Source organism: Trachurus japonicus, unplaced genomic scaffold, assembly GCF_045865225.1.
Source record: "Trachurus japonicus isolate A0001 unplaced genomic scaffold, Traja_1.0 AP030381.1".
Taxonomy (NCBI): domain Eukaryota; kingdom Metazoa; phylum Chordata; class Actinopteri; order Carangiformes; family Carangidae; genus Trachurus; species Trachurus japonicus.
In genome coordinates this window covers 7,517-34,434 of record NW_028220514.1, presented here as the reverse complement: position 1 = coordinate 34,434, position 26,918 = coordinate 7,517, and the positions used below count along the sequence as shown (strand labels likewise).

At 43.5% G+C, this 26,918-nt stretch overlaps 2 protein-coding genes and 1 long non-coding RNA gene across 4 annotated transcripts; all 3 read right to left on the bottom strand.

Annotated features, from left to right (window-relative positions):
- Positions 1-230: 230 nt before the first annotated feature.
- On the bottom strand, positions 231-22,044 carry LOC146960433 (uncharacterized). Of its 2 annotated transcripts, none has more exons than XR_015035448.1 (3): positions 22,002-22,044; positions 21,760-21,864; positions 231-378 (listed from the first exon to the last, which is right to left on the bottom strand). It is a non-coding gene; the product is annotated as an uncharacterized LOC146960433 (long non-coding RNA). The 2 variants fall into 2 exon arrangements; XR_015035447.1 differs by lacking the exon at positions 231-378 and adding an exon at positions 21,510-21,633.
- On the bottom strand, positions 2,820-14,496 carry LOC146960434 (deoxynucleoside triphosphate triphosphohydrolase SAMHD1-like). The gene is made up of 10 exons (XM_085772387.1): positions 14,270-14,496; positions 13,996-14,111; positions 13,599-13,663; positions 7,143-7,298; positions 6,935-7,035; positions 4,844-4,952; positions 4,642-4,733; positions 4,395-4,486; positions 3,211-3,347; positions 2,820-2,906 (listed from the first exon to the last, which is right to left on the bottom strand). The coding sequence occupies exons 1-10, from the start codon at positions 14,494-14,496 to the stop codon at positions 2,820-2,822; spliced, it is 1,182 nt and encodes a 393-aa protein (XP_085628513.1).
- A 2,911-nt stretch (positions 22,045-24,955) lies between the features above and the next one.
- Positions 24,956-26,466, bottom strand: LOC146960432 (deoxynucleoside triphosphate triphosphohydrolase SAMHD1-like). Its single transcript, XM_085772386.1, has 6 exons — positions 26,332-26,466; positions 26,121-26,221; positions 25,825-25,945; positions 25,617-25,708; positions 25,369-25,484; positions 24,956-25,134 (listed from the first exon to the last, which is right to left on the bottom strand). Exons 1-6 carry the CDS (start codon positions 26,464-26,466, stop codon positions 24,956-24,958), a joined length of 744 nt encoding a protein of 247 aa, XP_085628512.1.
- Positions 26,467-26,918: the final 452 nt, after the last annotated feature.

Here is a 26,918-nt window from a genome sequence, read left to right as displayed (position 1 = left end):
TAGACTGCACTGGAGATGAGGGTAGTTTTATTTGTCTTATGTGTAAGAAATTTGAAATGTAACTGTAATAACTGTAGCTTTTCTGTCAAATATTAACAACCAAAGACAGCTCAGGAGATGTAACTCATGGTATTGCTTGTTCCCTGCTCAGATTCCCACCCTAATGCTTGTAACTCAACCTATGCTTAATAACCCATTTTTCTAAGAGACAGCTCTAAATATTACCTTTACTACAAAGTCCTTGTTTGTGAACAACTGCCGAAAGTGCTTCTTAGCATCCTCCAGATTCTTGTCATCCTTCACTTCATCATTTTCTTTTTTTTTTAAGTAAACCCTGACAGATCCCTCTGAGAAGTGCTCTGGGAGAAGCCTGGACACCTGTGGAGAATAATGGCAGCTTGAAGTTTGAACTGTAGATTTAGCAGAGATAGGAGAAATATACACAACAGCTCATGAAAATGATTTAATTTATTATTGTCACTCTAGTTCTGACCTCATCTCTGGGGATTGGTTTTGCTTCGTTTGCTTCGGTTTTCGTTTCGTTCGTTTTTTTGCTGTAGAAAAGCACTCTGCTGATGGGGTCATTCTCACCATTCCCATAATCGAGAGAGGTGACCTAAGAGAAAAACGAGAGATGGGCTTGTTTTATTAAGTAGAGATGCCACAGTGGAGAGTCAGAAACATTTTCCTAGTCAATCATGATCAACAAAACTCAATACTTTATGAAGTGGGGTGACAAGACTAAATCCTTACCACAAGTGCAAAGTCGTCTGCTGTTAGCCCACCTATTGGAGGAGGATTGTTCTTCCACTGCTCCTTGAAGAACAAGAAGAAGAAGAACATTGGAGAAACAATTTGAAAACAGACGAGGCGCGTTTCCACTGCACTAGTTCCTGGTAAAAGGAGGGGGTAGGAACTTCTACAGGACGCGGCCGTTATGCAGCGGTTTTAAAAAATTTTTTTTACTGCTGTTATTTTCCTGGCAGTATAGACGCTTTCTAAAATAAAAAAATAAAAAAAGATGGGATTGCCGTCTCGATCGTCACGCAATCCCACAATCGCGTATTTATCACTTTTTTTTTTTTACTAGGTCTGTAACGCCGCATTATGTAATAATGACGCATTATGTAATAATGTAATAAATCTTCACGTCATTATGTAATAACGCCGCATTTTGTAATAATCTGCCGCATTTTGTAATAAAAATCTTGAACGCAATATGTAATAAACTTTGCCGCATTTTGTAATAAGTTGTTACATTTTACATCACTTATTACATATTGCGGGTGTTACACTTTTTTATGAAAAAAATGTAATAATTTTGTGCATTATGTAATAAACCACCAAAATGGATGTCTTAATTAGAAAAAAAAGACATTAGGACCATCAGAATAACACTGACTTTAAGCATACCAGCATGCATGAATCATAATTAATTTCTAAAACCAGTAGGACGGTCAAATCTAACTATCTATCTATCTATCTATCCCACTGACTCCCCGCTCGAGCACGGCTGAACCTGGCCGGCTTGAGCTCACTTCACGGGCGCGAGCCTGCTGCAGCCGCCGCTGCTGCTGACAGCAGAGAGAGGGAGGGAAAAAAGTAAATTTCGCTTTGGTTAGGTTCAGGCAATGAAGAAAGGAGTTGGTTAAGTTTAGTAAAAACACCAGGTAGAGGCTAGACAGGCTGGAAGCATAATGAGCGATATATGTTATTAATATGGAGTGCTTGTTTTGCACATGATCCGTTTGATCCCAGAAAGGAAAAAAGGATCAATGCGCAGCCTCTGTTTCCTTTCTGATTGCGTCCGTCTGTCTGTTCGGAGTGGGAGAGAGAGACAGAGAACCCAATCCACCTGTCTGTAATGTAAGTTTGATTTGATATGAGTGTCAAGGTTTAATTACGGACACTAATGAGCGAGCAGCAGTGCGTAAAAGTCGTGCGTAATGACAGCTCCTCGTTGGTGAAACACAATAAACTGCACCTCTTCTTCCACGTGTGTCTTATTGACAGGTGGAGCCCATATGAATAATAATATAAATGCATAGTGAACGGTAAAAATGTAGAGTTTGACTAATAACTAGTCCCCCCCCCCCACCCCCCCCCCCAGCTTGCCCCAGCTGCGGCTCCGGGGGCGGTGATCCCAGCCGCCCCTGCCGCTGCTGGAGCAGAGCTGGACCCGGCCTGGAGCTCCAGTCGGACCGTGGTCCATGTCATCCCTCCACAGACGAACATGACCCGGGCGTATTATTGTCGGTGGGCAAGGGGGGAGGGAGAGACGCGGAGCGGTTACCATCCGCATGGGACCCGCTGTCGGAGGAGACCGCTCTGCTCAGCGGGGAGGAGGAGCAGCGTGTATTCTTGTTAATGTTTTTTCTAATTAAGACATCCATTTTGGTGGTTTATTACATAATGCACCAAATTATTACATTTTTTTCATAAAAAAGTGTAACACCCGCAATATGTAATAAGTGATGTAAAATGTAACAACTTATTACAAAATGCGGCAAAGTTTATTACATATTGCGTTCAAGATTTTTATTACAAAATGCGGCAGATTATTACAAAATGCGGCGTTATTACATAATGACGTGAAGATTTATTACATTATTACATAATGCGTCATTATTACATAATGCGGCGTTACAAGGTCTTTTACTTTTACTGACTTTTTCTCTCTTTTTTCTGGCCGTATCGCATTTTTAGTAATATTGGGTTTTAAAAATGCCGCTTATTTTGGGTCTTTCTCTTAGCGTCACATCCTGCTTTGAGTCTGACCAATCAGCACAGAGTAAATCTCAAGCCCCACCGGGACTTTTTCAGGGCCGATCTGAGTACCCACCCCCAGACAGGGACTCCGTTCGGCCCTGTAAAAGTTCCTGTAAGCGGCCCTGAGGGGGAGGTTCCTGCAGTGGAGACACGCACCAATGGTCCCGGCCCCGTAAAATTACCCCGAAGTTCCTGCAGTGGAAACGCGCCTATGTTCACGTGAATTTGTCCATGTTGATAAATACAGGTTTTCTGGACACATGCACGCATGACAGAGGTAGATGAATTAATATACAATTAAATTTTCAACCACAGAATGAGCATAACACTCAGGTTTGTTATAACATAATTTTTCAAATATGTGATCGTCGTCCACAGTCACATGTCACCATGTAAATCAGACATGTAATGCAACACAGACACAAAAACATTAGTGCACACCTCAATCATGTCCTTATTCGTGGTGACAATTTTGCCCACACACTCATAGAGGTCTCGGTTGATGATCCTGTTGAGAATCTCTTTCGCCTCTTTCAGCTCATCAGAGGGATCGTGGAGTATATCTTCAAACACTCGATCTAGAGACAACAACAGTGAAACAGTTAGAACCACATTAAATTACAGTTTATAGAAACATACAAGCGATAGAGGCTGTCTAACTGTCTCTGTGCAGGTGGTACTTTATGTATCCTGTCCACTTATTGTATCTTAAAGGACAATTCCAGGCGAATTCAACTCAGGGGTGTATTTTCATATCATTTTAGGTCTAAAAGAATGAATCTGATGATTTTCAATTTAATCGCTCCTGCTTTGTGGTAGTTGCGTCTGTCCGCGCATCGCCACGGCAGCAATGAATGGGAGTGGATGTAAGTTCCGCTGTTTAAGCTGTTTCCATCCCTCAAAGCTGCAATTTTTTTCCACAAACAGCGTCAGATGGCTACTCAAACATGCACCGAGAAGTTTATTTACTTCAAGCAAGCCGACATGTTTGTAAAACTAGATCTAATTCAAAGTCTCCCGGAGTCTCGCGCGAGACCCAGTTGCCGTGCTCGGTGTGTTCAGGTGCAGTGGGAAAAGCTACCGTTTGTGTCATAAACACAGGAATATCAACTCTTTACTAAAAAAAAAAACTTCTCGGCGCATCTTTGAGTCGCCACCTGACGCTGTCTGTGGAAAAAAATGTACACTTCAAGCAAGTAAAGAGTTGATATTCCTGTGTTTATGACACAAGCGGTAGCTCCTACTGCGCCTGAATACACCAGCACTGCAACTTCGGGCTCGCGCGAGACTCCGGGAGACTTTGAATTAGATCTAGTTTTACAAACATGTCGGCTTGCTTGAAGTAAATAAACTTCTCGGTGCATGTTTGAGTCTCCATCTGATGCTGTCTGCGGAAAAAAATTGCGGCTTTGAGGGATGTAAACAGCCTAAACAGCAGAACTTACATCCACTCCCATTCATTGCTGCCGTGGCGATGCGCGGACAGACGCAACTACCGCAAAACAGGAGACATTAAACTGAAAATCTTCAGATTCATTCTTTTAGACCTAAAATGATAGGAAAATACACCCCCGAGTTGAATTCGCCTGGAATTGTCCTTTAATATTGTTCAATCATGACCTGACCTGTCAGCTTGATGTAGGCCTCTATTTTGTCTTCATCTATGGCTTCGGAGATCTTGAGGTGTTCATCTGCTTTTAAGAGGGCATCTGTGATCCTAGATAAACACACCCAACATATTATGACTTTTGAGAATATTTTTCTGTAGACCATACAAAAGAGTAAACCATGATGCAGTGGAAATAACTGTAATCAAAAAAGACCATGGTGATGATGTCAGTAACAACACAGGGTGCAAGTGTAGGTACTTACATGGTCTCGATGAGCCTGTTCGCCTTGTGCTGATAGGCTTTTCTGTGGAAACTGCATCTTGCATAGAACATCTCATACAGATTGTGCACCTCCTGTTCAGAGTATTGCCAATAGGTTAGTCACTCATCTTAATATCTAACCCAACCCTAACAACAGCAGTTAAAAAAGCAAAGAAGAAATGCAGCAGGTCCTATGTTACCACCTTGTCTCTAACACAGATGTGCCTCCTCCCGTCCACCTCACACACTCTGGCGAACAGGAAGAAGCGCTGATGGTCAAAGTGGTTCTGGATGCCCAGGTGGTGGCAGTCCCTGAGAGAGAGAGGATAGGAGAGGAGAGAAAAACACTCATCATGGCGAGTTTACCAAATCATCCAGGGTTTCCCGCAGCGCTTTCCTGTTAAGGCGGCCGCTGCCTAGACTAACGTCTTCCAAAAAAAAAAAAAATGTAGCGATACCCCCCCGTCGGACGGTCGTTCCGTACATTCATCTCCGCATACCGCATCACAGCACAGCGCGCGCATGCTTAACAACAGTGCCTGGTTGAAACGTAATACGGTGCGCCCACCCCCGACGGACGATCGATCGATCCGGTCGCGCACACCCCCCTCCCAGAGAGAACGGGACGAGGACCAATAGATCCATGACGAGGGCGGGGGCTGCTAACTAACGAAGTTAGCCAAAACGACCGGATCGCTTACTTCTGCTTTAAATGTGTCCCTCAAAACATGTAAAAAGTATTTTTGCCATTCATAATTTCCTTGTGGAGCCAGGCCTCAGAGACCGTGTTTCACCATCTCTGTGTTCAGGATTTAATGGGCGGGTCTAAATCTAGGGCCGTGTTACCATAAACCCGTTCCTTGCTCCGCTCTATACATTAAGCGAACTGGCATCTGTGGTCTTACGTCCCACTTGCTTTTGAGTCTAGCTGAAACGTGACGACCAGTGAGTAACGAGTCAAAAAAACGCAGACAGCGATCACTGCTGCCTGAACAGTAGCCTATAACTTAATGAATGCAGCTCAAACCGATCTGGTGCCTAAGCAGGTGACCAAGCTTTGATACACCGGATCCGCGCCGGTACAGCGTGTCCGAGTGCCGCACTGTTTTCCAAAGCTTTAATTCTGGTGCCAGCAATTTAGACCATTGTTGATGATTTTTGTAGAGCCATAGGGTATTCTATATTATAGCTATGGACACATACTATGGCTCGTTTGAAAGGTGAAACTTTCTGCTTCAAATTGTGACAAACTGTTTATTTCTACATGCCTTCATTCCTGAGCAATCCCAAGCTAAACAATGGCCAGTTTTCATTTTCATCCCTGTTTGTTTTCTAGAAATGGAGATATGGCATCTTTTATGAAATATGCGCTGTTTGTGCCTGTCACTCTTCTGATACTTACATTTCTGGGTCAAAGGACTCATATAAGATAAATATTGTTGTTCTATTCACAAAACCACCATAGGGGGCGCTACAACAATAACACAACTACTGCTAGACTGTCGGCTGGACGCCCGGCTAAGACCCCTTCCTGTTCGGCTCCGAACTATGGAAGCCTCGCTGGTGAAAGCGGAGCGGCTGTGCTCCAGTCAAACTCTTTTTTTCTCTAATATTTTGCATAAAACACACACACAAACGACATCAGGATTGAAGCTGAGCATGTTCGCCAACGGGTACCAAGCCGTAACAGTGGATTTAAAGCTGTACAGAAAAGAAAATTGAATTTAAGCCCACTCTGGGTCATAAAATTAGTGTAATAACTCATCTATCAGACGATGTCGGCCAAACTTTGTGCAAAATTCTATTTTTGAGTAAATCCGGGATGAAAGTGTGTATTTTTTTTTCGCATTGGATAATGCAGGCGCACGGATTATACGTCAGCCTGCTCACGAAAGCCGAATTATGATAAAAAATGTCCAGAGATTTTGATCATCATCTACTGTATTTCAGTTCTGTTCATCATAGAGTTGCCAAATTCACACATAAGGTATGTTTGAGTTTTTGGCACTCAATGAGTAAAAAAACAAACAAAAACACGTTTGTCGCGGAGTTTCCTCTACTACAGCTGAACAGCTGACAATGTGGTCAAGATGTACAGACCTGCAGTGTTTCCTGGAGGATAATAAGCTCGTCAAGCTGATTTACTGTTCTCAAGTGTAAAATTTAGGTTCTCAGGAAAATCGCTGTTTATCAGTTAATCGTTAATCGATCGATCGACAGTTTATCAACTAACAGTTAATGAATTAATTGATCATTTGCATCCCTAATCATTGAATATTTCTAAAGTAGCTCACCTGGCAAAGTAGTCAAACTTGTCCACATCAATGCCATTTGTTTTGTTGGCCACAATTTCATAGAGGAAGGACTTGTCCTGGCCTCGACCTTCATACGGCCACTGTGGAGATGAAAGAGCAACAGTGACATGAAACACTGGTTCCTGTAGCAATGATGATACTGATATTGACTTGATATTTACACCAGTAAGACTGACAGGTTAGCTACCTTCTTTATTTCATTTTTCTTCAGAGGCTCTCCACTCATCAACTCCTTGATGAATTTTATGTCCTCTTCTGGCTTCAAGCCGTGTTCCTTCATCACTTCCTTCAAGTTATTTTTCTCAACCATGTGGTCAAACATCTTTAGAGAATGCTCCTCATGCTGTAACATACAAACTCATTCCATTAACATACTGTAGCAGTACGACAATGAGCATTTTAAAAGTCAATCTCTTTCTGCTTTCATCAAGAGTTTGGGTATAAAATCACTCCTTACTCACTTACCTTGGGCATAAAACTAAGACTTACTCCCTATAGAAACTCTTTTGTTGACATTTATTAACATAATAATCAGTATTAAGATAACCTTTGTTTCCATTTCTTAATTGTATAACCAACTTAAAGATTGTCAGTTTTGCTTGCATTGTGAGCACCTCGCCAGGGCTGGTGTGTGCTCCCTCCCTGAGTCTTCAGTGTATAACCAGTCATAATTACTGTAAATTGTTTACATTGTTAGATTATTCTTTTTGCTGCCAACTTCACAACTAAACACTGACATGTAAATGTCTTTATCGAAGCAAATATGTCTCATATATATAACAGAAATCCTTTTTCATTTTCAAAATATAGCTGCATTTTTTTGACTTAATAATCAATATTCCAAACTCCATCCATCCATCCATCCATTTTCATCCGCTTGATCCGGAGTCGGGTCGCGGGGGCAGCAGTCGGAGCAGGGATCCCCAGACTTCCCTCTCCCCGGACACTTCCTCCAGCTTTTCCGGGGGGACCCCAAGGCGTTCCCAGGCCAGCCGAGTGACGTAGTCACTCCAGCGTGTCCTGGGTCTTCCGCGGGGCCTCCTCCCGGTGGGACATGCCCGGAACACCTCACGAGGGAGGCGTCCAGGGGGCATCCTATACAGGTGCCCGAGCCACCTCAGCTGGCTCCTCTCGATGTGGAGGAGCAGCGGCTCTACTCCGAGCTCCTCCCGGGTGACAGAGCTCCTCACCCTATCTCTAAGGGAGCGCCCCGCCACCCTGCGGAGGAAACTCATTTTGGCCGCTTGTATCCGGGATCCCGTTCTTTCGGTCATGACCCAGAGTTCATGACCATAGGTGAGGGTGGGAACGTAGATCGACCGGTAAATCGAGAGCTTTGCCTTTCGGCTCAGCTCCTTCTTCACCACGACGGACCGATACAATGACCGCATTACTGCGGCCGCCGCACCGATCCGCCTGTTGATCTTGCGCTCCGTTCTCCCCTCACTCGTGAACAAGACCCCAAGATACTTAAACTCCTCCACCTGAGGCAGGAACTCTCCCCCGACCTGGAGGGTGCAAGCCACCTTTTTCTGGTCGAGAACCACGGCCTCGGACTTAGAGGTGCTGATTCTCATCGCAGCTGCTTCACACTCGGCTGCAAACCGCCCCAGTGCATGCTGAAGGTCCTGGCTCAAGGGAGCCAACAAGACCACATCATCTGCAAAAAGCAGAGATGAAATCAAGTGGCTCCCGAACCGTACCCCCTCCGGCCTTTGGCTGCGCCTAGAAATTCTGTCCATATAAATAATGAACAGAACCGGTGACAAAGGGCAGCCCTGCCGGAGTCCAACACGCACCGGGAACAGGTCTGACTTACTGCCGGCAATGCGAACCAAGCTCCTGCTCCGGTCATACAGGGACCGTACAGCCCTCAGCAGAGGGCCTCCGACCCCATACTCTCGGAGCACCTCCCACAGGATGCCACGTGGGACACGGTCGAAAGCCTTCTCCAAGTCCACAAAACACATGTGGACTGGTTGGGCAAACTCCCATGCACCCTCGAGCACCCTGCGGAGGGTGTAGAGCTGGTCCAGCGTTCCACGGCCAGGACGAAAACCGCATTGTTCCTCCTGAATCCGGGGTTCGACTATCGGCCGAATTCTCCTCTCCAGCACCCTGGAATAGACTTTCCCCGGGAGGCTGAGGAGTGTGATCCCCGGTAGTTGGAACACACCCTCCGGTCCCCCTTTTTGAAGAGAGGGACCACCACCCCGGTCTGCCAGTCCAGAGGCACTGTCCCCGACTGCCACGCGATGCTGCAGAGGCGTGTCAGCCACGACAGCCCCGCAACATCCAGAGACTTGAGGTACTCAGGGCGGATCTCATCCACCCCCGGTGCCTTGCCACTGAGGAGCTTCCGGACTACCTCAGTGACTTCAGCTTGGGTGATGAATGAATCAACCTCTGAATCCTCAGCCTCTGCTTCCTCGACGGAAGGCGTGTTAGTGGGATTGAGGAGATCCTCGAAGTATTCCTTCCACCGTCCGACGATATCCCCAGTCGAGGTCAACAGCTCCCCTCCTCCACTGTAAACAGTGTTGGCGGAGCACTGCTTCCCCCTCCTGAGGCGTCAGATGGTTTGCCATAATTTCCTCGAGGCCGACCGGTAGTCCTCCTCCATGGCCTCCCCGAACTTTTCCCAGACCCGAGTTTTTGCTTCCGCGACCGCCCGGGCTGCCGTCCGCTTGGCCTGCCGGTACCCGTCAGCTGCCTCGGGAGTCCCCCGAGCTAGCCAGGCTCGGTAGGACTCCTTCTTCAGCTTGACGGCATCCCTTACTTCTGGTGTCCACCACCGGGTTCGGGGATTACCGCCACGACAAGCACCGGAGACCTTACGGCCACAGCTCCGGACGGCCGCGTCAACAATGGAAGTGGAGAACATGGTCCATTCGGACTCAATGTCTCCAGCCTCCCTCGGAATCTGGTCAAAGCTCTCCCGGAGGTGGGAGTTGAAGACCTCCCTGACAGGGGATTCTGCCAGACGTTCCCAGCAGACCCTCACGATACGCTTGGGTCTGCCAAGTCTGACCAGCTTCCTCCCCTGCCAGCGGATCCAACTCACCACCAGGTGGTGATCAGTTGACAGCTCAGCCCCTCTCTTCACCCGAGTGTCCAAGACATACGGCCGGAGATCAGATGACACGACTACAAAGTCGATCATTGACCTCCGGCCTAGGGTGTCCTGGTGCCACGTGCACTGATGGACACCCTTATGCCTGAACATGGTGTTCGTTATGGACAAACCGTGGCTAGCACAGAAGTCCAATAACAAAACACCGCTCGGGTTCAGATCGGGGAGGCCGTTCCTCCCAATCACACCTCTCCAGGTAACACTGTCGCTGCCCACGTGAGCGTTGAAGTCCCCCAACAGAACGATGGAGTCCCCGGTTGGAGCACTTTCCAGCACCCCTCCCAGGGCCTCCAGGAAGGCCGGGTACTCTGCACTGCCGTTCGGCCCGTAGGCCGAGACAACAGTGAGAGACCTATCCCCGACCCGAAGGCGCAGGGAAACGACCCTCTCGTTCAGTGGGGAGAACTCCAACACATGGCGGCTGAGCTGGGGGGCTATGAGCAAGCCCACACCAGCTCGCCGCCTCTCACCATGGGCAACTCCAGAGTGGAAGAGAGTCCAGCCTCTCTCAAGGAGTTGGGTTCCAGAGCCCAGGCTGTGCGTGGAGGTGAGCCCGACTATCTCTAGTCGATACCTCTCAACCTCCCGCACGAGCTCAGGCTCTTTCCCCCCCAGCGAGGTGACATTCCATGTCCCTAAAGCCAGAGTTGTTGTCCGGGGATTGGGTCGCCGGGGCCCCCGCCCACGGCTGCCACCCAAAACACACGGCACCGGCCCCTCATGGTCCTTCCTGCGGGTGGTGGGCCTACTGGAAGGCGGGCCCACGTCGCTCCTTCGGGCTGGGCCCGGCCGGGTCCCGTGGGCGGAGACCCGGCAACCAGGCGCTCGCCTGCGAGCCCCAACCCCAGGCCTGGCTCCAGGGTGGGGCCCCGGTGACGCCGATCCGGGCGATGTGAACGTCCTTGATATTTTGTCGCTCATGAGGGGTTTTGGAACCGCTCTTAGTCTGACCCGTCACCTAGGACCTGTTTGCCTTGGGAGACCCTACCAGGGGCATTAAGCCCCGGACAACATAGCTCCCAGGAGAAGTTAAAAGTTTCCGGTGATTGGCGAGGTACGACTTGGTCTATAGGCTACCAGCACAGGTGCCATTTACAACTGTCGTTAGCGTTAACGTTAGTTAAGTAAGGTTAGTTAGGTAAGTAACGTTAACACTAACATAACAGCTGCTGACACCAATAAAAGGTTAAATCCTATGTTTTCCCTCTATTGGATGTTATCTGGCTGGAAAAAGGTAGAAGTGACGGGACCGGTAAGCCATCAAAGCTCCAGAGCAAAAAAAAAAAAGCTCCAGAGAGCTCGAGGGGGGCTGGCCGGCCTGCTGCCCGGCACAGGGCTCTGGTGTGTACGAGTGAGTGAAGGAGGGAGACTCGGTCTCTGGAGCTCATCACGGTTACATACATAGTGCAGTTACATACTGTAGGAAGTGCAGTTTAAGCCGACGTGACCACGCTCAGGCTGCCGCGACGGTACCATTCACCAACCGTATTAACCATTTTTCTACCACTTCAATAAGTTTAGAAACATTATTTTAAGGTCGAAATACTACATAGGGCTTGAGGTGAGGGAGGCTCACGGCTCATGTTCTGCCTCTTTCTTTTCTTTTTTCCCCACCGGCTTTCCTGTTTGTGTACATTTTTGTCCTTGCGCTTATGACAGGCTCTGTCCCCCGGCAGATTGGCAGCTGACTTGAGAATTATGTGGTTAACTGTTGATACAATGGAAACTGGTAAAAACAAATGTGTATCAAAATTACAGAAAGAAGTGGCAGACGGGGAAGTGAAGTTTTACTCGATGGCAGAGGGAGAGAGCGTGAGAATGTGATTTGTTATGAATTTGTTGTGAATTTATGACAAGACCGGACACTGCACAGAGCAGCAACCACAAAGACTTGTCATCTCACTGGTCATTAAATAAGACACATTGTTTACTCCAGCACTCCTTAATTCTTTATTAATTCTCCACCAGTCCGTGGCGTGTTTTTTCCTTTTTATTTTTTAACTGCAGTCTATGCTCCGGACCTGTCACTCAACGTTTCCACGCCCTAATTTATGTGAGAATTTTAAACCTAATAAAAGTAAAACGGTAGAGTTAAAAAAAAAAAATTCACCACCCTCAGAGTGTGTGCAGGGGTAGAAACGGTTGAGACCAAAAAATGTTCCCCACTTCCCATGAGCAACGGTGCGTAGCGTTGTAAACATCCTCATCTCCCGGTTGCGTGCAACAACTTGGTGCTGACCTGTTGATCTGCCTGTTTTGTGATTTTACAGTCAGTATCTCCTAGTTCATGGTGTCAAGCGGGGTGAAATGGTGTCTGGAAACCTCTGACCTGTTGACTTCAGGCTGGCCTCAGCCCATTACAACGTTTTCACGGTGTAGCGTGGGAAATATGATCCGCCGTAAACATTTATTTTGAAAATTAAAGCAGAAGTAAGTGGTCCGGTCGCTTTCGCTAATGCTGCGTTCCAGGCAGGCTTTTGAAATCGTAAATTACAGCTTCAAGTCACGACTTACGACTTTGTAGCGTTCCAGGCAACCCACTCGTGTTTTTCCGACCTGTTTTACCGGTGAAAGTCACTATAACGGCCACTAGTAACTTCCGACCGGTGAACTCGTACCAGATCGAACTGGTACGACTTCACGGTCGGAAAAATACGAGTTTCCTTGAACGCACCATAACAGTCCTCGTCCCTACGTTGCCACATTCACGGCGTTCCTTGGCTGCACACACAGCCCTGCATGCCGTTCTCTCTCCTCATTGGATAAAAACTGTAGGATACGATAAATGTTTTCTCCTCGGCTCAGAGTGACTGACAGACCCGTGTTTCAGACCAAACACTCTATAGAAGTGATTGCTGTCGGAAGATACAACTATTTAAGACTTATATTAACACAAAAATATCGCTTACTTCTGCTTTAACCGGGTGTTTTGTTTTGTATTTTGTACACGATTTCCTGTCACGCACGAGCTGCTCTGTGCTGAATTTATGCACGGTGCTCCAGCGTCCGGCAAAAATAGAAGCTCTGCGTGTTGCGGAGGGCTGCGTGCTGGAGTCGGTTGAAGCACACACACAGACCAGAGCAGAAACGGCTGCGGCTCCGCCGCCGTGCCGAAATGGAGCTGCAGCCAGTCCACATCCAGTGGAATTTGCCCGTTACTCTCCCTCTTTCGTTTTTTAGTCTCCTCAGACAAAACATTTAATTAATTTGGTTTTCTTGCTGCTTCTGCCATGGTAGCGGTAATCCCACATTGGCGTTCGCGGCGACTTCCGTGTTTTTAACAAATGGGGAAAGGGGGACGTGACTTATGGTGTAAAGCAGTCAGCACATTTGTAGTTCGGGGTTCACCATCCACCTCGAAGCTATTTAGTGCCAGTGAAGGCGATACAGACCCCCTTGGACCCCCTTGGGTCAACCTGTTATAAGTTGATGTACCATCACAAAAGTTCTTAAAATATTATATTAAGGTTGAAAAGTTACTTAGTATTGGTTTAAACTTTAGTTTCTTACCTTCCACTTTCCACCTCGAGCTTTTTTGATGAACTTTTCAAACAGATGTGAAAACGGCCCATGCCCTAAATATGCAATAAAATAATCATTATGACTGTGTGTGAGCTGTAAATTGGGACATTAGTGAGTTTCTCTTGTCAGACATGTTTGATTTGAAACAGTCAGTGGAGGAGAAAGGTAGGCTATGGTTCTAACTTTCCTCATTACATTTGATCATCTTGTTCCCATTTGCTTTTAATATTTGCTTTAGATATAAATTCAACATGTATCCAGTGTTGTGTTGAGTAACTCAGCATGAAGTACAACTAAAAGAAAACTAATGCTTTTTTTTAATATATATTTTTTAAGTTTCTTGCCTTAAGGGACTACATAATTAATTTAAAAATGTGTCACTCACCCAGGTCATGGCAAAGACCTGCAATTTGCACACAAAGGACGTCTCTGTCAGTGATGCCAAGTTCAAGATTCTGTGATTTCAGAGCTCGTGCAAACTGTCCTGCCAAGTGTGCCACCCTGTTAGACCATATAGTACAACACACAAAATTCAAAATTCAAAACTCACATCTCACTACTTAATTCTACTTGACTCTTTATTTTATTTTATATCAGGTGTTTCACTGAATAGGCCTACAATTTTCCCTATTAAAATGATGTGATTAGGTTGGACATACCCAATTGAGTGTTCAAAGCGGTTGTGGCAGGCTCCAGGGAAAACATAGTAGGCCCCTCCAAGCTGTCTGATGTGTCGCAGTCTGTCAAACTCACGTGTGTTTATGATTTTGACCAGAAGTGGATGTAACTTCACATGGCCGTGGATGGGATCATTAAACACCTTGGAGAAACAATAGAATAAAAAAAAAACTACTAGTGAACTACTAAAACAGCTCCATTGTGTCATCCAGAGAGCTGAGTGAACTGGCCTTCAGTTTATTCAGTAAACTTCAGCCTTCAGTACAAAATTGATGAACCTGTCACGGACACACTGGTTGCCACGTGACCATGTATTTTAGAAAAACTATTGTTTGAACTATTGAAGAAATCTAACTTCACATGGCCATCGATGAGATCATTAAAACCTTGGAGAAAACAATAGAATAAAATTGTAAACACATTCAGTTAAAGATTATTATTATCTAAGTGAACTAGTATAACAGTTCTGTTGTGTCCTCAGAGTTCAGTGAACTATCCTTCAGTTCATCCTGCAGGTATTCTCATTTGGACTTTTTCATGCTTTCCATGTCTCATGTAGACTGATAGATGACCCAACAACAGAGGAGAAACATGCATAGTCAGTACGTTTACATGACACTTGAAAAAACTAAATTATTGCCTCAATCCGACTATAACTGGACAACTGAAGCGCATGTAAACACCTTAGTCCGACTAAAGTCAGGGGTTCTCCAACTCTGATTAAGACACCCAGATGGAATTCGATTTTGTCCGTCATGTAGTCGGACAATAGCTGGACTACGCATGTGCGCATGCTCCACAACAGTAGAGACGGCACAAAGTGGAGCAGAGAAGCCGCCCAAACACGGCAAAGTAAAGAAAAAAACCCAACATCAGCGCTGATTCAATGCATTTCAGACAGCGCGACCAGCAAGAGTGTTTTTATTTTAAAAAAAGATAGAGAGAGATGAAAAAAGGAAGCTCATATCCTATTCTCAGCCCAGACTGGCTCGTCTGGTCGGGAACTGCAGTTGAGAATTTATTATTAAGCTACTAAGTTGTTTATATTCAGTTTTTTACGAGGTGACAGAAAAGTCAACAGGACAGGGGGCGTATTAACCCGCTGAAACAACGGGTGGCGCTGCATGAGGGGGCGGACCCGTCAGTTATTCGATTTTCTCAGTTGCATGTAAATTGAGACAAGGACAGAAGACTACGCCAAAATCGAATTTTGAGCATAGCATGATTAAGCTCTGCATGTAAACGTACTGAGTGATTATATAGTTGTGCTTCATTTATTGACCCTACCACCTTATACTCTGCAATCTAAGGAAACATCCAAATAGACAAAACACAAGACAATCACGAAAACATATTCTGCAACGTGTGCATGGCAATACAACATAACATAACATAAAAGAACATGCTGCAAGTAGCACAGAAATCAGTTGAGGTGTTTCTAGGTATTTGTATGTGTTTTTTAAAGTTCCAGTAGGTGGAGGTGCCTGTCCTGGGTGTTTCAGTGTGTGATGTGTGATGTATGATCAGGTGCGTTTTGTATTACCTTGCTTCGATCTCGTGGTTTTTTGGTACTGCACTCAGAATGTCACCATGTAACAAACAAAAACACATCGAGTAAAACAGTAGAGATGGAGTTGAAGAGGGAAAAACAATGTTACTTAAAATGGGCGAGTTGTAGCATAATATAAGTTTACCACTTTTTGAAATACTGTATACACTGGTTGTTGCAACCTGGGTTAACAGCGGGAGTCACTCACCGCTTGTCATCCTCCGTGATTTTTTGCATGAAGGCAACAGTGATTAACACTGATCTTTTTGCCTGTATAAAAGAGCAAACGGTGTATAAATGTAAATTCCCAGTGATTTTAAAAGACAATGGGTGCAGGTGGACCACAAGAGGTCATTTACAGCAAATACGTGTTGTATTTTGTGAAAATACTCACAAATATGTGTAGACACATAATTTGTACCAAAAAGTGACCAGATTCTTCATTAATCTCAGTAATAAATATTGAATCTGTCACTTTAAAATTATGATGGAATGAATTAATTATCACAACACTTATGAACTTAGCCATGAAAGCCCACTGATATGACACCCAGATCTATGTAATAACTTTGAAATCAAAATGAGTAGAAGACATGTATTAGTGGAAATTCACTCACCCAGGTCATGGCAAATGCCTGCATTTTGTCTCTGTCAGTGATGTCAAGTTTAGGCTACTCAGAGTTTATGCAAATTCTCCTGCTAAGTTTACCGCCCTGCAAGATCACACACAGAGACGGAGACACACACACACGCACACGCACGCACAATAGTGAAATCCAGGTTCATAGCTACATTTTCTACGATGAAACTGTGATATAATTTGATACAAAAAATGTTGACAATCTATTTCTAAGTGTATCTGTGAGATCATACACTTCTTGCTCAATGCAGTTAGTAAGACACATGTTGTCAGTCTTTTCTCTTGATCTCTGATATTTGTACTGTATGTTGACTGAAACACTTTTATGCCCCAGCAGTATCGTTGTTGTCAGTCACATTTGTTTCCTTGATTCACTTGTATTGAAATAGATATGTTAAACTATATCATATCTACTGTATGTTGCTTTCTCTTCAGTCTAATTACATACTGTGGTCTCTTCAAAGGCATTTTATATATGTTTGATTTTCCTTAGCTCACAGAGATTATAATACAGTGTTCGTTTTAGTGGTGCAGCCTATAACATCAGTGTTTAAACACTATTGTCACCCTTGTTCCAGAGTGCTACCCTGGAGTAAAACATTTGGGAAAAACAAGCCTACAGTGTTTTATTGCTACCCTGGCACCCTGGAGCAAAACCTATTTGAAAAACAAACCTACTGTTTTAACACTGTTACTATGCTGTTACTATGGGCCCATAGCAACACTAATTTGACATAGAGTTTGTCTTGTGAGATATCTGGGCATCAAAGATACGATCAAGTAGCCTACTTAGTCGTATGTTCAGCTTTTGCTATGTTGCCGCTGGGGCCAGGTCACAATAATGAAGACATCTCCGACATTACGCAAAATCCCAGCAATGAAATTCAATCCTTTAATTTTTGTGGCAGCCACAGGGCTACAGCATTTTGAACAATAGACTGGTTAACACCTGTTCAGTTGGCTGCATCAAGTTAAGTCACCTGCATGTACCGGGGGAATCACACACTCCACCACTCTAAATATTTATTGGTCAGGAGATGACTTAACAACTTTACCTATTTCACTAATGTGACCGGTTATTTTCTTATTTATTGTCTGTACTCACTGTTGTGTCCAGCGTCGGTCTCTCCTCTTGATCTCTGATACATGTGTGTGTCTGCTCTTTTAAATCAATTAGGATCCTCCCACACTCACATCACAGGTAGCATCAGCAACATTGTAACTGGTCAACATTGTCTGTGTCCTTGTTAAATAGTCATACCATGTTTGGGTGTGTCTGTTTCAATGAAGTTTTATTTTAGAAAACCAATCAGGAAGCAAATCAAATGTTTTAAGAAAAGAACATACATAACGTGTAGTACTGTTACCCTGGTATCACTAGTAGTTTTACATTTATTTATTTATTTTTACCAGGGGAGGTTGTTTAATATTAGATTGGGATGTGGTCCTGCCTTAGAAAGTTACTGGTTTCTGCAACCTTGTCTATCCTCAGAGCCGACCTGCTTTAAACTCTCCTAGCTCCTCCTCCTAGCTCTGTCTTATCTGCATCTCTGTCATATCTCAGTTTCTCTATCTCTTAGGCTGCAAAGTAAGAACAGGAGGTTCCTCATTGTTTATTCATTATTATGTATGTTGTATCTGTATCTCCACTGCTGACTGGACAGTAAGCCTACACAACTGTACGGTATTTCAGTCATACTAGGTCTTCTATATTAATCTGACAATGAACATCTTTGCTGTTCATTGTATATGTCTGTCTTTTACCATATTTTGCACTTATATATTTCTAATGAATTATTTTCAAATTCTTGCCAAATGCAACTTTGGTGCCTCCTTCGGATACTCCTCTGTTGTTCTACCATCTGATGAGTTAGTTAGTTGATGAGTTAGTTTATTTTGAGTTGAGTTAGTTTATTTTATTTCACACTGCGAGCCTTTTCATGCTTTTTAATCCTGCTGGCTACATATCTTTTGTTTGATAATGGACTTGTTGTACCAGTGTTAGTAAGAACGCCTTTCCTTGTTTGTTTTCTTGTTCCTCTTTTGTTTAATTGCCGTGCTTTTTGTTTTGTGAAATCTTTTGCATGCCTTTCATTGTTCTATTATCAGGTACATCTGGTTGGATGTGTCTACTGCATTTGGCACTTGGTGAAAACAGCTGTTGCTCAGCTTTTGTTTTGCAAGAAAATTGTTTTGATTATCTTTGAAGTCATAGACAGAGGTTTTGAGATGTTTTGTGTTCCTGTGGGTTGCAGATGCAATCATGCAGTTTGAGGAGCTATGTTGGTGGCATCGACTTTGTAATTGCAATTTGATGCTGGTCCAGAGTGAATGGAAGAGAGGAATAAAAGTGTTTTAGTGTGTCTTTTAGGACCAGCATGTCATTACGGTAGAGAAGTTTATAATTACATTTCCGTTATTTTTATGGTTGAGCATTGTCTCCACCCTGTGTCCACAGCAGAAAACAATAGTGTATAATTCCCCCTGGTGTTGGACAGTTTTGCATGAGGACACATGACAGAGAAATACACCTTCTGACACAGCAGGACCAGTCTGTTATCAAATGAGATTAGGATTATAGTAGTTCCCAGGTATATTACATGTGACAATTTTAACACAATGAGCAAAACACAATCAACAAACTTTACCTTAACTACATTCAAACATATAATAAGAGCAAAATGAAGCAACAAGCAACAAGCCTATAAAATATAACCCCAGAGAAAAAATGTAATGCAATAATATTAAGAAATCAATGACTAATCATAAATCATTATGTTATTTCATATTGATTGAGAATGATTTCAAAAGGTGTAATCATTCAAATGAAAAAAGGGTAAATAGAATAAAAGACACCACAAAAACAATAGTTTATATATAATATAAGTTTAGTTTATATATAATATGACACCACCAAAGTAAATGATCGTATTTTATTTGACAAATAAGGTCAGATTGTAAAAAACGGAAAATCCTCTTTAACTCATTGAGTGCCGCGCTCCTTTCCAAAGTTTTAGTCAAGTGTACCGGCAATTTAGACCATTTTTGACAATTTTTGTAGAGCCACAGTGTATTCTATATTATTGCCACCAACACATACTGTGGCTCATTTGAAAGGTGAAACTTTATGCTTCAAATGGCCACAAACCGTTTGTTTCTACGCGCCTCCGTTCCTGAGAAAAGTCAAGCTAAACATGGCTGGGTTTCACCAAAATCCCTCCTTTTTTTCTAGAAAAGGAGATAGAGCGTCTTTTATGAAAGGTGCTCTGTTTGTGTCGGGAACACCGGTCCCGCCGGTGGTCGCGGTCCTTCTGTGGTACGGGTCAGTGATGCCGGTCTGCTTTGGCCCAGAGACCATCAGATTTTACCACGGGAGGACCTTGGGGAGGACACGGTGTTGCTCCAGATGAAGACCGGGCGGGACAGTGGGCTGAGAGCTTCCTGGTTCAGCTCCCAGCTGCTGCAGCCTCGTGGGTGAGAACAGAGCAGCTGCTGCATCCACATGCAGAACTCCATTTGCAAAAGCCGAGTTATGATAAAAACTTCCAGATCATGAGCTGTCATGAGTTTTTGATCGTCATCTATTTCAGTTCTGCTCGTCGTAGAGTCCCCAAATTTACACATAAGGTGTGTTAAAGTGTCTAGTTTCATAATTAAAAAAAAAAAAAAGCAAAAAACTAGAAATCTCGTTTTTGGCACTCAACGCATGGGAACGAAAAACGAGAAATTACGTGGTTGGCACTCAATGAGTTAATAAATACAGACATGACAGAGAAGAAAACCCTTTTATTTCACACACACGCACAGCAGAAAGAATCTGTAATCAAATAGGATGAACTGGATTATAGTATATATATTGATACCACTAACTTGACTGCTGCAGGTTTTCCAGGTACAGTGCCGTTACATATTAAAATATAGTACATTTTCACACAATGACCAAAACACAGAAAACAAACTTTGCCTAAAAGATCATCATAAAATAAAGCAACAAGCCCACATAATATGACCCTGGTGAAAAAATTAGAGATTATTATTAAGTTTTGACCACAAATTATTAAATTCTTATTTTATTCAGATTAATCATTCAAATAAAATAAAAGACACCACCAAAACTAGCAATAAATGTATTGAGAAAAAACATAGTTAAATAACCTCAACCACCAAAATTATATCCAATCAAATTTCCGTTAACTTACATATCCCAAATCCCCCCCAAAAAAACCCAAACCCCAAATTGAATGTTCACTTTTAAATTCAGACTCTATTATTACACATGTTGTTAGTGCCTCTGTATCACAATCATACTCAGTTGTACTTCTGTTGCAGATTTGATTTTCCTCTCTTTAAAGCTGTGCAGTTGAGAAATAAATGTGACTGATAGTTGGATTAAACAAAGCTCTGAAACTAACCATGTCAACTTTAAGTTTCTGACAAAGACTTATGACTGATGGTTCACAACTGATTTACATGAGGACAGGTTTTTGGTTCAAAGAGTGATTTACTTTAAATTTGACACATTCAGCTAGAGAGAACGAGCTGATGAAAACATGTGTTGTTAAAATGTTGAACAGGGTTTAACATGTAATAATTCATCCTCATAACTACTTTTTTAAATCACCATCAGGTTTTGGACTGCTTGTTTTCACTTTTGGCCGAGCGACGAGTCTTTGGTTTTCATCCTGTATGCAAAGAAAGACAACACAGACAAGTGCATTAGTAAGAGTAGTGCAGAGTTTACCTGGTGAGAGGTGAAATACATGGTAACTGAAGCAGGTCACTAGACTGCACTGGAGATGAGGGTAGTTTTATTTGTCTTATGTGGTAGAAATTTGACATTAAGATATAACTGTAGCTTTTCTGTCAAATATTAACAACCAAAGACAGATCAGAAGATGTAACTCATGGCATTGCTTGTTCCCTGCTCAGATTCCCACCCTAATGCTTGTAACTCAACCTTTGCTCAATAACCCATTTTTCTAAGAGACAGCTCTAAATATTACCTTTACTTCAAAGTCCTTGTTTGTGAACAACTCCTGAAAGCGCTTCTTAGCATCCTCCAGATTCTTGTCATTCTTCTTTTCATCCTTTTCTTTTTTTTTTAAGTAAACCCTGACAGATCCCTCTGAGAAGTGCTCTGGGAGAAGCCTGGATACCTGTGGAGATTAACGGCAGCTTGAAGTTTGAACTGTAGATTTAGCAGAGATAGGAGAAATATACACAACAGCTCATGAAAATTATTCAAGGATTCAATTTATTGTTGTCACTGATCTAGTTCTGACCTCATGTTTGGGGATTGGTTTTGCTTCATTAGGTTTTTCTTTGCTGTAGAAAAGCACTCTGCTGATGGGGTCTTTCTCACCATTCCCATAATCGAGAGAGGTGACCTAAGAGAAAAACGAGAGATGGGCTTGTTTTATGAAGTAGAGATGTTGCAGTGGAGAGTCAGAAACATTTTCCTAATCAATCATGATCAACAAAACTCAATACTTTATGAAGTGGGGTGACAAGACTAAATCCTTACCACAAGTGCAAAGTCATCCGCTGTTAGCCCACCTATTGGAGGACTCTTCTTCCACTGGTCCTTCACCTCCTGAGGGAGGAGGACAGAGGGTGAGAAGTAAGAACAAGATTGGAGAAACAATTTGAAAACAGACATGTTCACGTGAATTTGTACATGTTAATAAATACAGGATTTGCACGCACGCATGATAGAGACAGATGAAGTAATATACAATGTAATTTTCAACCACAGAATGAACATAACACTCAGATTTGTTATAACATCATTTTTCAAATATGTGATGGTCGTTCACACTCCACAGTCACATGTTGCCATTTAAAGCAGATTTATACACGAATTCGGAGAACGTTTTGTGTATGCCGCCATCTTGCGGCGGCGCCATTGCTGCGGTGACATGTGTCAGTCATAGTAAACTGATTCTCTATGACAGCATCATAAATAGGCTGCATTTGTGATGTTTAGTGCCCCCCAGTAACTGATTAAGGTATCTTACATGAATACCAATATTCATTTAGTAATTAATCATTTGTTTGAGCGATTAGCAGGAAAGATTAGAGTAACAGGGAGATGAGAGACTGTATCATAAACGATATAACATACCGGTACGTTATGCGTGCTGACGTTAGCAAGCCAGCAGCGGGATATTTAATCATGTGGACAGGCTACATGAATAAGATTATAAAAACAACAACAACTTTTGCTTTGTTTTAGATATTCAAGAATATTTTATTGACCAGCTGGCCTCCGACGTCAATTACAGGTCTCTGATTTATGGTCAAAATTACCTGAACTCCGGATGGGTCGGACATATTTTACACCGGCTTTTAGACGACCATGATCACATCATATTGAAGGGATCAGTGAGACATTCACAGACTGTCCACACGATGTGAAGGTAACGGTGAGAAGGGAGGGTAGCCAGGTTGTACAGGTCAGCTGTGACTGCGTCGCTGGCGGCTGCTGCTGCTGCTGCTGCTGACACGCTGTACGTAACGTTACGGTCTAAACACGGACACTCCTCCTGAAGTAAGGGGCTGTGTTTTGCTGATATTAGAGCAGTCGAGGACGGCACATGTCCTCCCAGCCTTCCTGGACATGTTCGCAGAAGAGAAAGGGAAGAGAAAAGGTCCACTTGCATTCAAATGCCCGCTTCGCGCACAGAGCCAACAGCTGCCTGAGTTGTCACCGCAGTAATGGCGGCCGTTCGATTTCCGGTGACGTCGCTGAATCAGTGTATACCATGTGTCACTACCATAGACTGTAAAAAGAATGGACGTAGCGTCCGTGACGTCCCCCATTGGTTTTGGGGAGTCGTTTTTGTGACTCAAATATGGCGGCCTGAACAGCGCCATGTTGGATTGGCCGGCCGAGAACCCGCCCACTGGCCTCGAAGCAGCTGTCCACGGAGCTGCTCGGACCTGTCACTCAACGTTTCCGCGCCCTAATTGGCCAGAGTTTTAACCTAATAACAGTAAAACTGTAGAGTTAAAAAAAATTCACCCCCCTCAGAGTGTGTGCGGGGGTAGAAACTATCGATTGAGACAAAAAAACGTTCTGACACCAGGCTTTTAACATGTTTACTGAGGATGTAAAGTCGGCGATTTTAACATGAGGGTCTATGGAGAATGCTGCTTTCTGACACCAGCCCCCAGAGGAATTCGAGGGGATTGCAGTTTTTTGAACGCGGAAGTGAGCTTCACTTCTCAGACCGACAACTGCCCCCTTGGTCACTACCCGATTTGCGACGCTACCCGATCTGTGACAAAACTGGTCTGCGCATGCGCAGACCGGCCGCCATCTTGGACAGCTGCCTACGGCAACTCCACTTGGACAAACTTCATTTGGGCACTGCCCGATTTGCGTACATGCTTAAAGTTCTGTGAAATTAAAATACGGTACTGTGAAAATGATTAAAAAATAAAATAAAATAAAATAAAAACCGCGGAGGTCCGTCATAAGACAGCCGCGGCAGACTCGTTTATTCAGTGAGTGTTGTGGTAGTTGTGATTGTTTGTGGTTGTCATGGTGATGAGGCCGGCGAGAAAAGAGGACAGTAAACATTAAAAGTCCGCCTGTGTTCCTGTTTTCTGAGCATCAAGATCCAGACCACCACAACCAACCCTCAATTTACATTACTAATAAAGTATTTTAAAAAATAAATAAAAAGATAAACCGTCTCTGGCGACGCACATAGGGCAGTGATCCTAAGTCAATTCAACTAAGTTTGTCCAAGTGGAGTTGCCGTACGTGGCTGTCACAGATCGGGTAGCGTCGCAGATCGGGTAGCGACACCATGGTCTGGATGAATCCTCGATTCTGATTGGCTGCGGGGTGTCCATTAAAAAGTGATAATGGACACCCATAAAGATGTTCCGGTAAAATAGCCTGATTACGTTCTAAATATTACTGCGCTGGCTCAAACGCTTGTTGGTAACCACGGCAACGGACACTCGGACCAAAACAACTTTTTTTCAGCGCATCACGGCACTGGAGTCTGTAAACACACAAGCGGTAAGAAGTGCACTGGACGTCTGAAAAACTTTGTGTCACGTAACATTTAAGCCGTCACCTCACCTCCCTTCACTGATCAACTATCAGGCTGTAGCAGAGTCACTGACTGTGACGTTATGCTGCCGTCACAGCGGGTCCCTCTTTTTTTCTCTTTTATCGCCGACGAGAGTTATTAAATAGTCCGCTCAGCCACTTATTGTTACAGACGAGACGACGTATGATTTTAACCGTAAAAACAACATTAAATCATGAGTGAATTATTTAATATGTATTTATCTCGTAAGTGACCATGGTATAAGCGGGATAATGCCCTTCGAGGTGTCCGATTATCAGAAATTAATGGACTTCGCGGAAGCAACCGTCCGACGCGAAGCGGAGGACGGTTCACGCCTCCGCGTCGTCCATTAATTTCTGATAATGGACACCTCGTCGGGCATTATCCCTTACATGTAACACAATACAGACACAAAAACATTAGTGCACACCTTAGTCATGTCCTTATTCGTGGTGACAATTGTGCCCACACACTTGTAGAGGTCTCGGCTAATGATCCTGTTGAGAATCTCTCTCGCCTCTTTCAGCTCATCAGAGGAAGAGTGGAGTATATCCTCAAACACTCGATCTAGAGACAACAACAGTGAAACAGGGCAGAGGACAGGTTAGCTGGAACAACAACTCAGTATTTCACCAGTAAATAAATTACATTGTAGCAGTCACAATACCACATTAAATTACAGATTATTACTTATTAAACACTTCTAACTCACTATCTAACTGTCTCGCTGTGTAGGTGGTACTTTCTGTCTCCTGTCCACTTATTGTATCGTAATATTGTTCAATCATGAGCTGACCTGACCTGTCAGTTTGGTGTAGGCCTCCATGTCATTTATGGCTGTGGAGAGAGTGAATTCCTTCCCCTTTGAGCCTTTAATCTTGATGTGTTCATCTGCTTTTATGAAAGCATCTATGATCCTGGATAAACACGCCCAACATATTATGACTTTTGACCATACAAAAGAGTAAACCATGATGCAGGGGAAATAACTTTCATCAGAAAAAACAGTGATGTAAGTTACAACACAGGGTACAAGTGTAGGTACTTACATGGTCTCGATGAGCTTGTTCACCTTGTGCTGATAGGCTTTTCTGTGGAAACTGCATCTTGCATAGAACATCTCATACAGATTGTGCACCTCCTGTTCAGAGTATTGCCTATATGTTAGTCGCAACTCATCTTAATATCTAACCCAACCCTAATAACAGAAGTTTAAAAAAGCAAAGAAGAAAAATGCAGCAGTAACTTTGTTACCACCTTGTCTCTAACACAGATGTGCCTCTTCTTGCCCTTCTCTTCATCCACCTCACACACTCTGGCGAACTGGAAGAAGCGCTGATGGTCAAAGTGGTTCTGGATGCCCAGGTGGTGGCAGTCCCTGAGAGAGAGTGAGGATATGAGAGGAGAGGAAAAAAACACTCATCATGGTGAGTCACTACCAAATCACCCGCTGCATAATTAAAAAAATAGTCAAGAGTGTGTTGTAATTGTTGTAATCATTGACAGTTTATCATTGTACATTTAAAAAGTGATTTTTTTCTACAGTAGCTCACCTGGCAAAGTAGTCAAACTTGTCCACATCAATGTCATTTGTTTTGTTGGCCACAATTTCATAGAGGAAGGACTTGTCCTGGCCTCGACCTTTATACGGCCACTGTGGAAATGAAAGAGCAACAGTGACATGAAACACTGGCTGACGTAGCAATGATGATACTGATACTGACTTCACAACATTTACACCAGTAAGACTGACAGGTAGGCTACCTGGTCTCCTGTAGCAGGCTCCTGAGGTTTTCCAGTCATCATCTCCATGATGAATGTTTTGTCCTGCTTCAAGTTGTATTCCTTCAAGTTCTGACCATGTTTGACCATATACTCGTTGACCATGTGTTCAAACATCTTTTCAGAATTCTTCTCATGCTGTAAAACACACACCGACTCATTTCATTAACATAGCAGTATGACATATGCGCATTTTAAAAGTCAATCTCTTTCTGCTTCCAACTAGAGTTTGATTTTAAAAGCACTCCTTGCTCACACCTTGGTCATAAAACCAGGACTCTAAGACTTATTCCCTATACTGTTGTTTATTATAGCAGCAATAATCAGAAAACTTTCATTTCCCTTTCTGTCAGACATGTAATTTCTTAATTGTATGCCCAGTCATACTGTAAATTATTATTTTTGCTGCCAACTTCACAACTAAACACTGACATGTTCATGTTTTTTGTTAACTGTTTGACATTTATATCTCACTGATTAGCTTCCTGAGTGTAGCTCCTCTGTGATTTTTACTTATGCTTAATTTCTTTAATTTTTGTAGTTGGAAATTGGAAATTAGGTCATATTTC

Coding starts and splice junctions, on each gene's coding strand:
- LOC146960432 (XM_085772386.1), bottom strand. CDS start 26,466: ATGTTTGAACACATGGTCAACGAGTATATGGTCAAACATGGTCAGAAC. Junction 25,946..26,120: donor AAGTTTGACTACTTTGCCAG/GTGAGCTACTGT, acceptor ACTCTCTCTCAG/GGACTGCCACCACCTGGGCA. Junction 25,709..25,824: donor ACATCTGTGTTAGAGACAAG/GTGGTAACAAAG, acceptor TACTCTGAACAG/GAGGTGCACAATCTGTATGA.
- LOC146960434 (XM_085772387.1), bottom strand. CDS start 14,496: ATGACACAATGGAGCTGTTTTAGTAGTTCACTAGTAGTTTTTTTTTTA. Junction 4,487..4,641: donor AACAGGCTCATCGAGACCAT/GTAAGTACCTAC, acceptor GTGTTTATCTAG/GATCACAGATGCCCTCTTAA. Junction 3,348..4,394: donor GGCCTACATCAAGCTGACAG/GTCAGGTCATGA, acceptor TGTTGTCTCTAG/ATCGAGTGTTTGAAGATATA.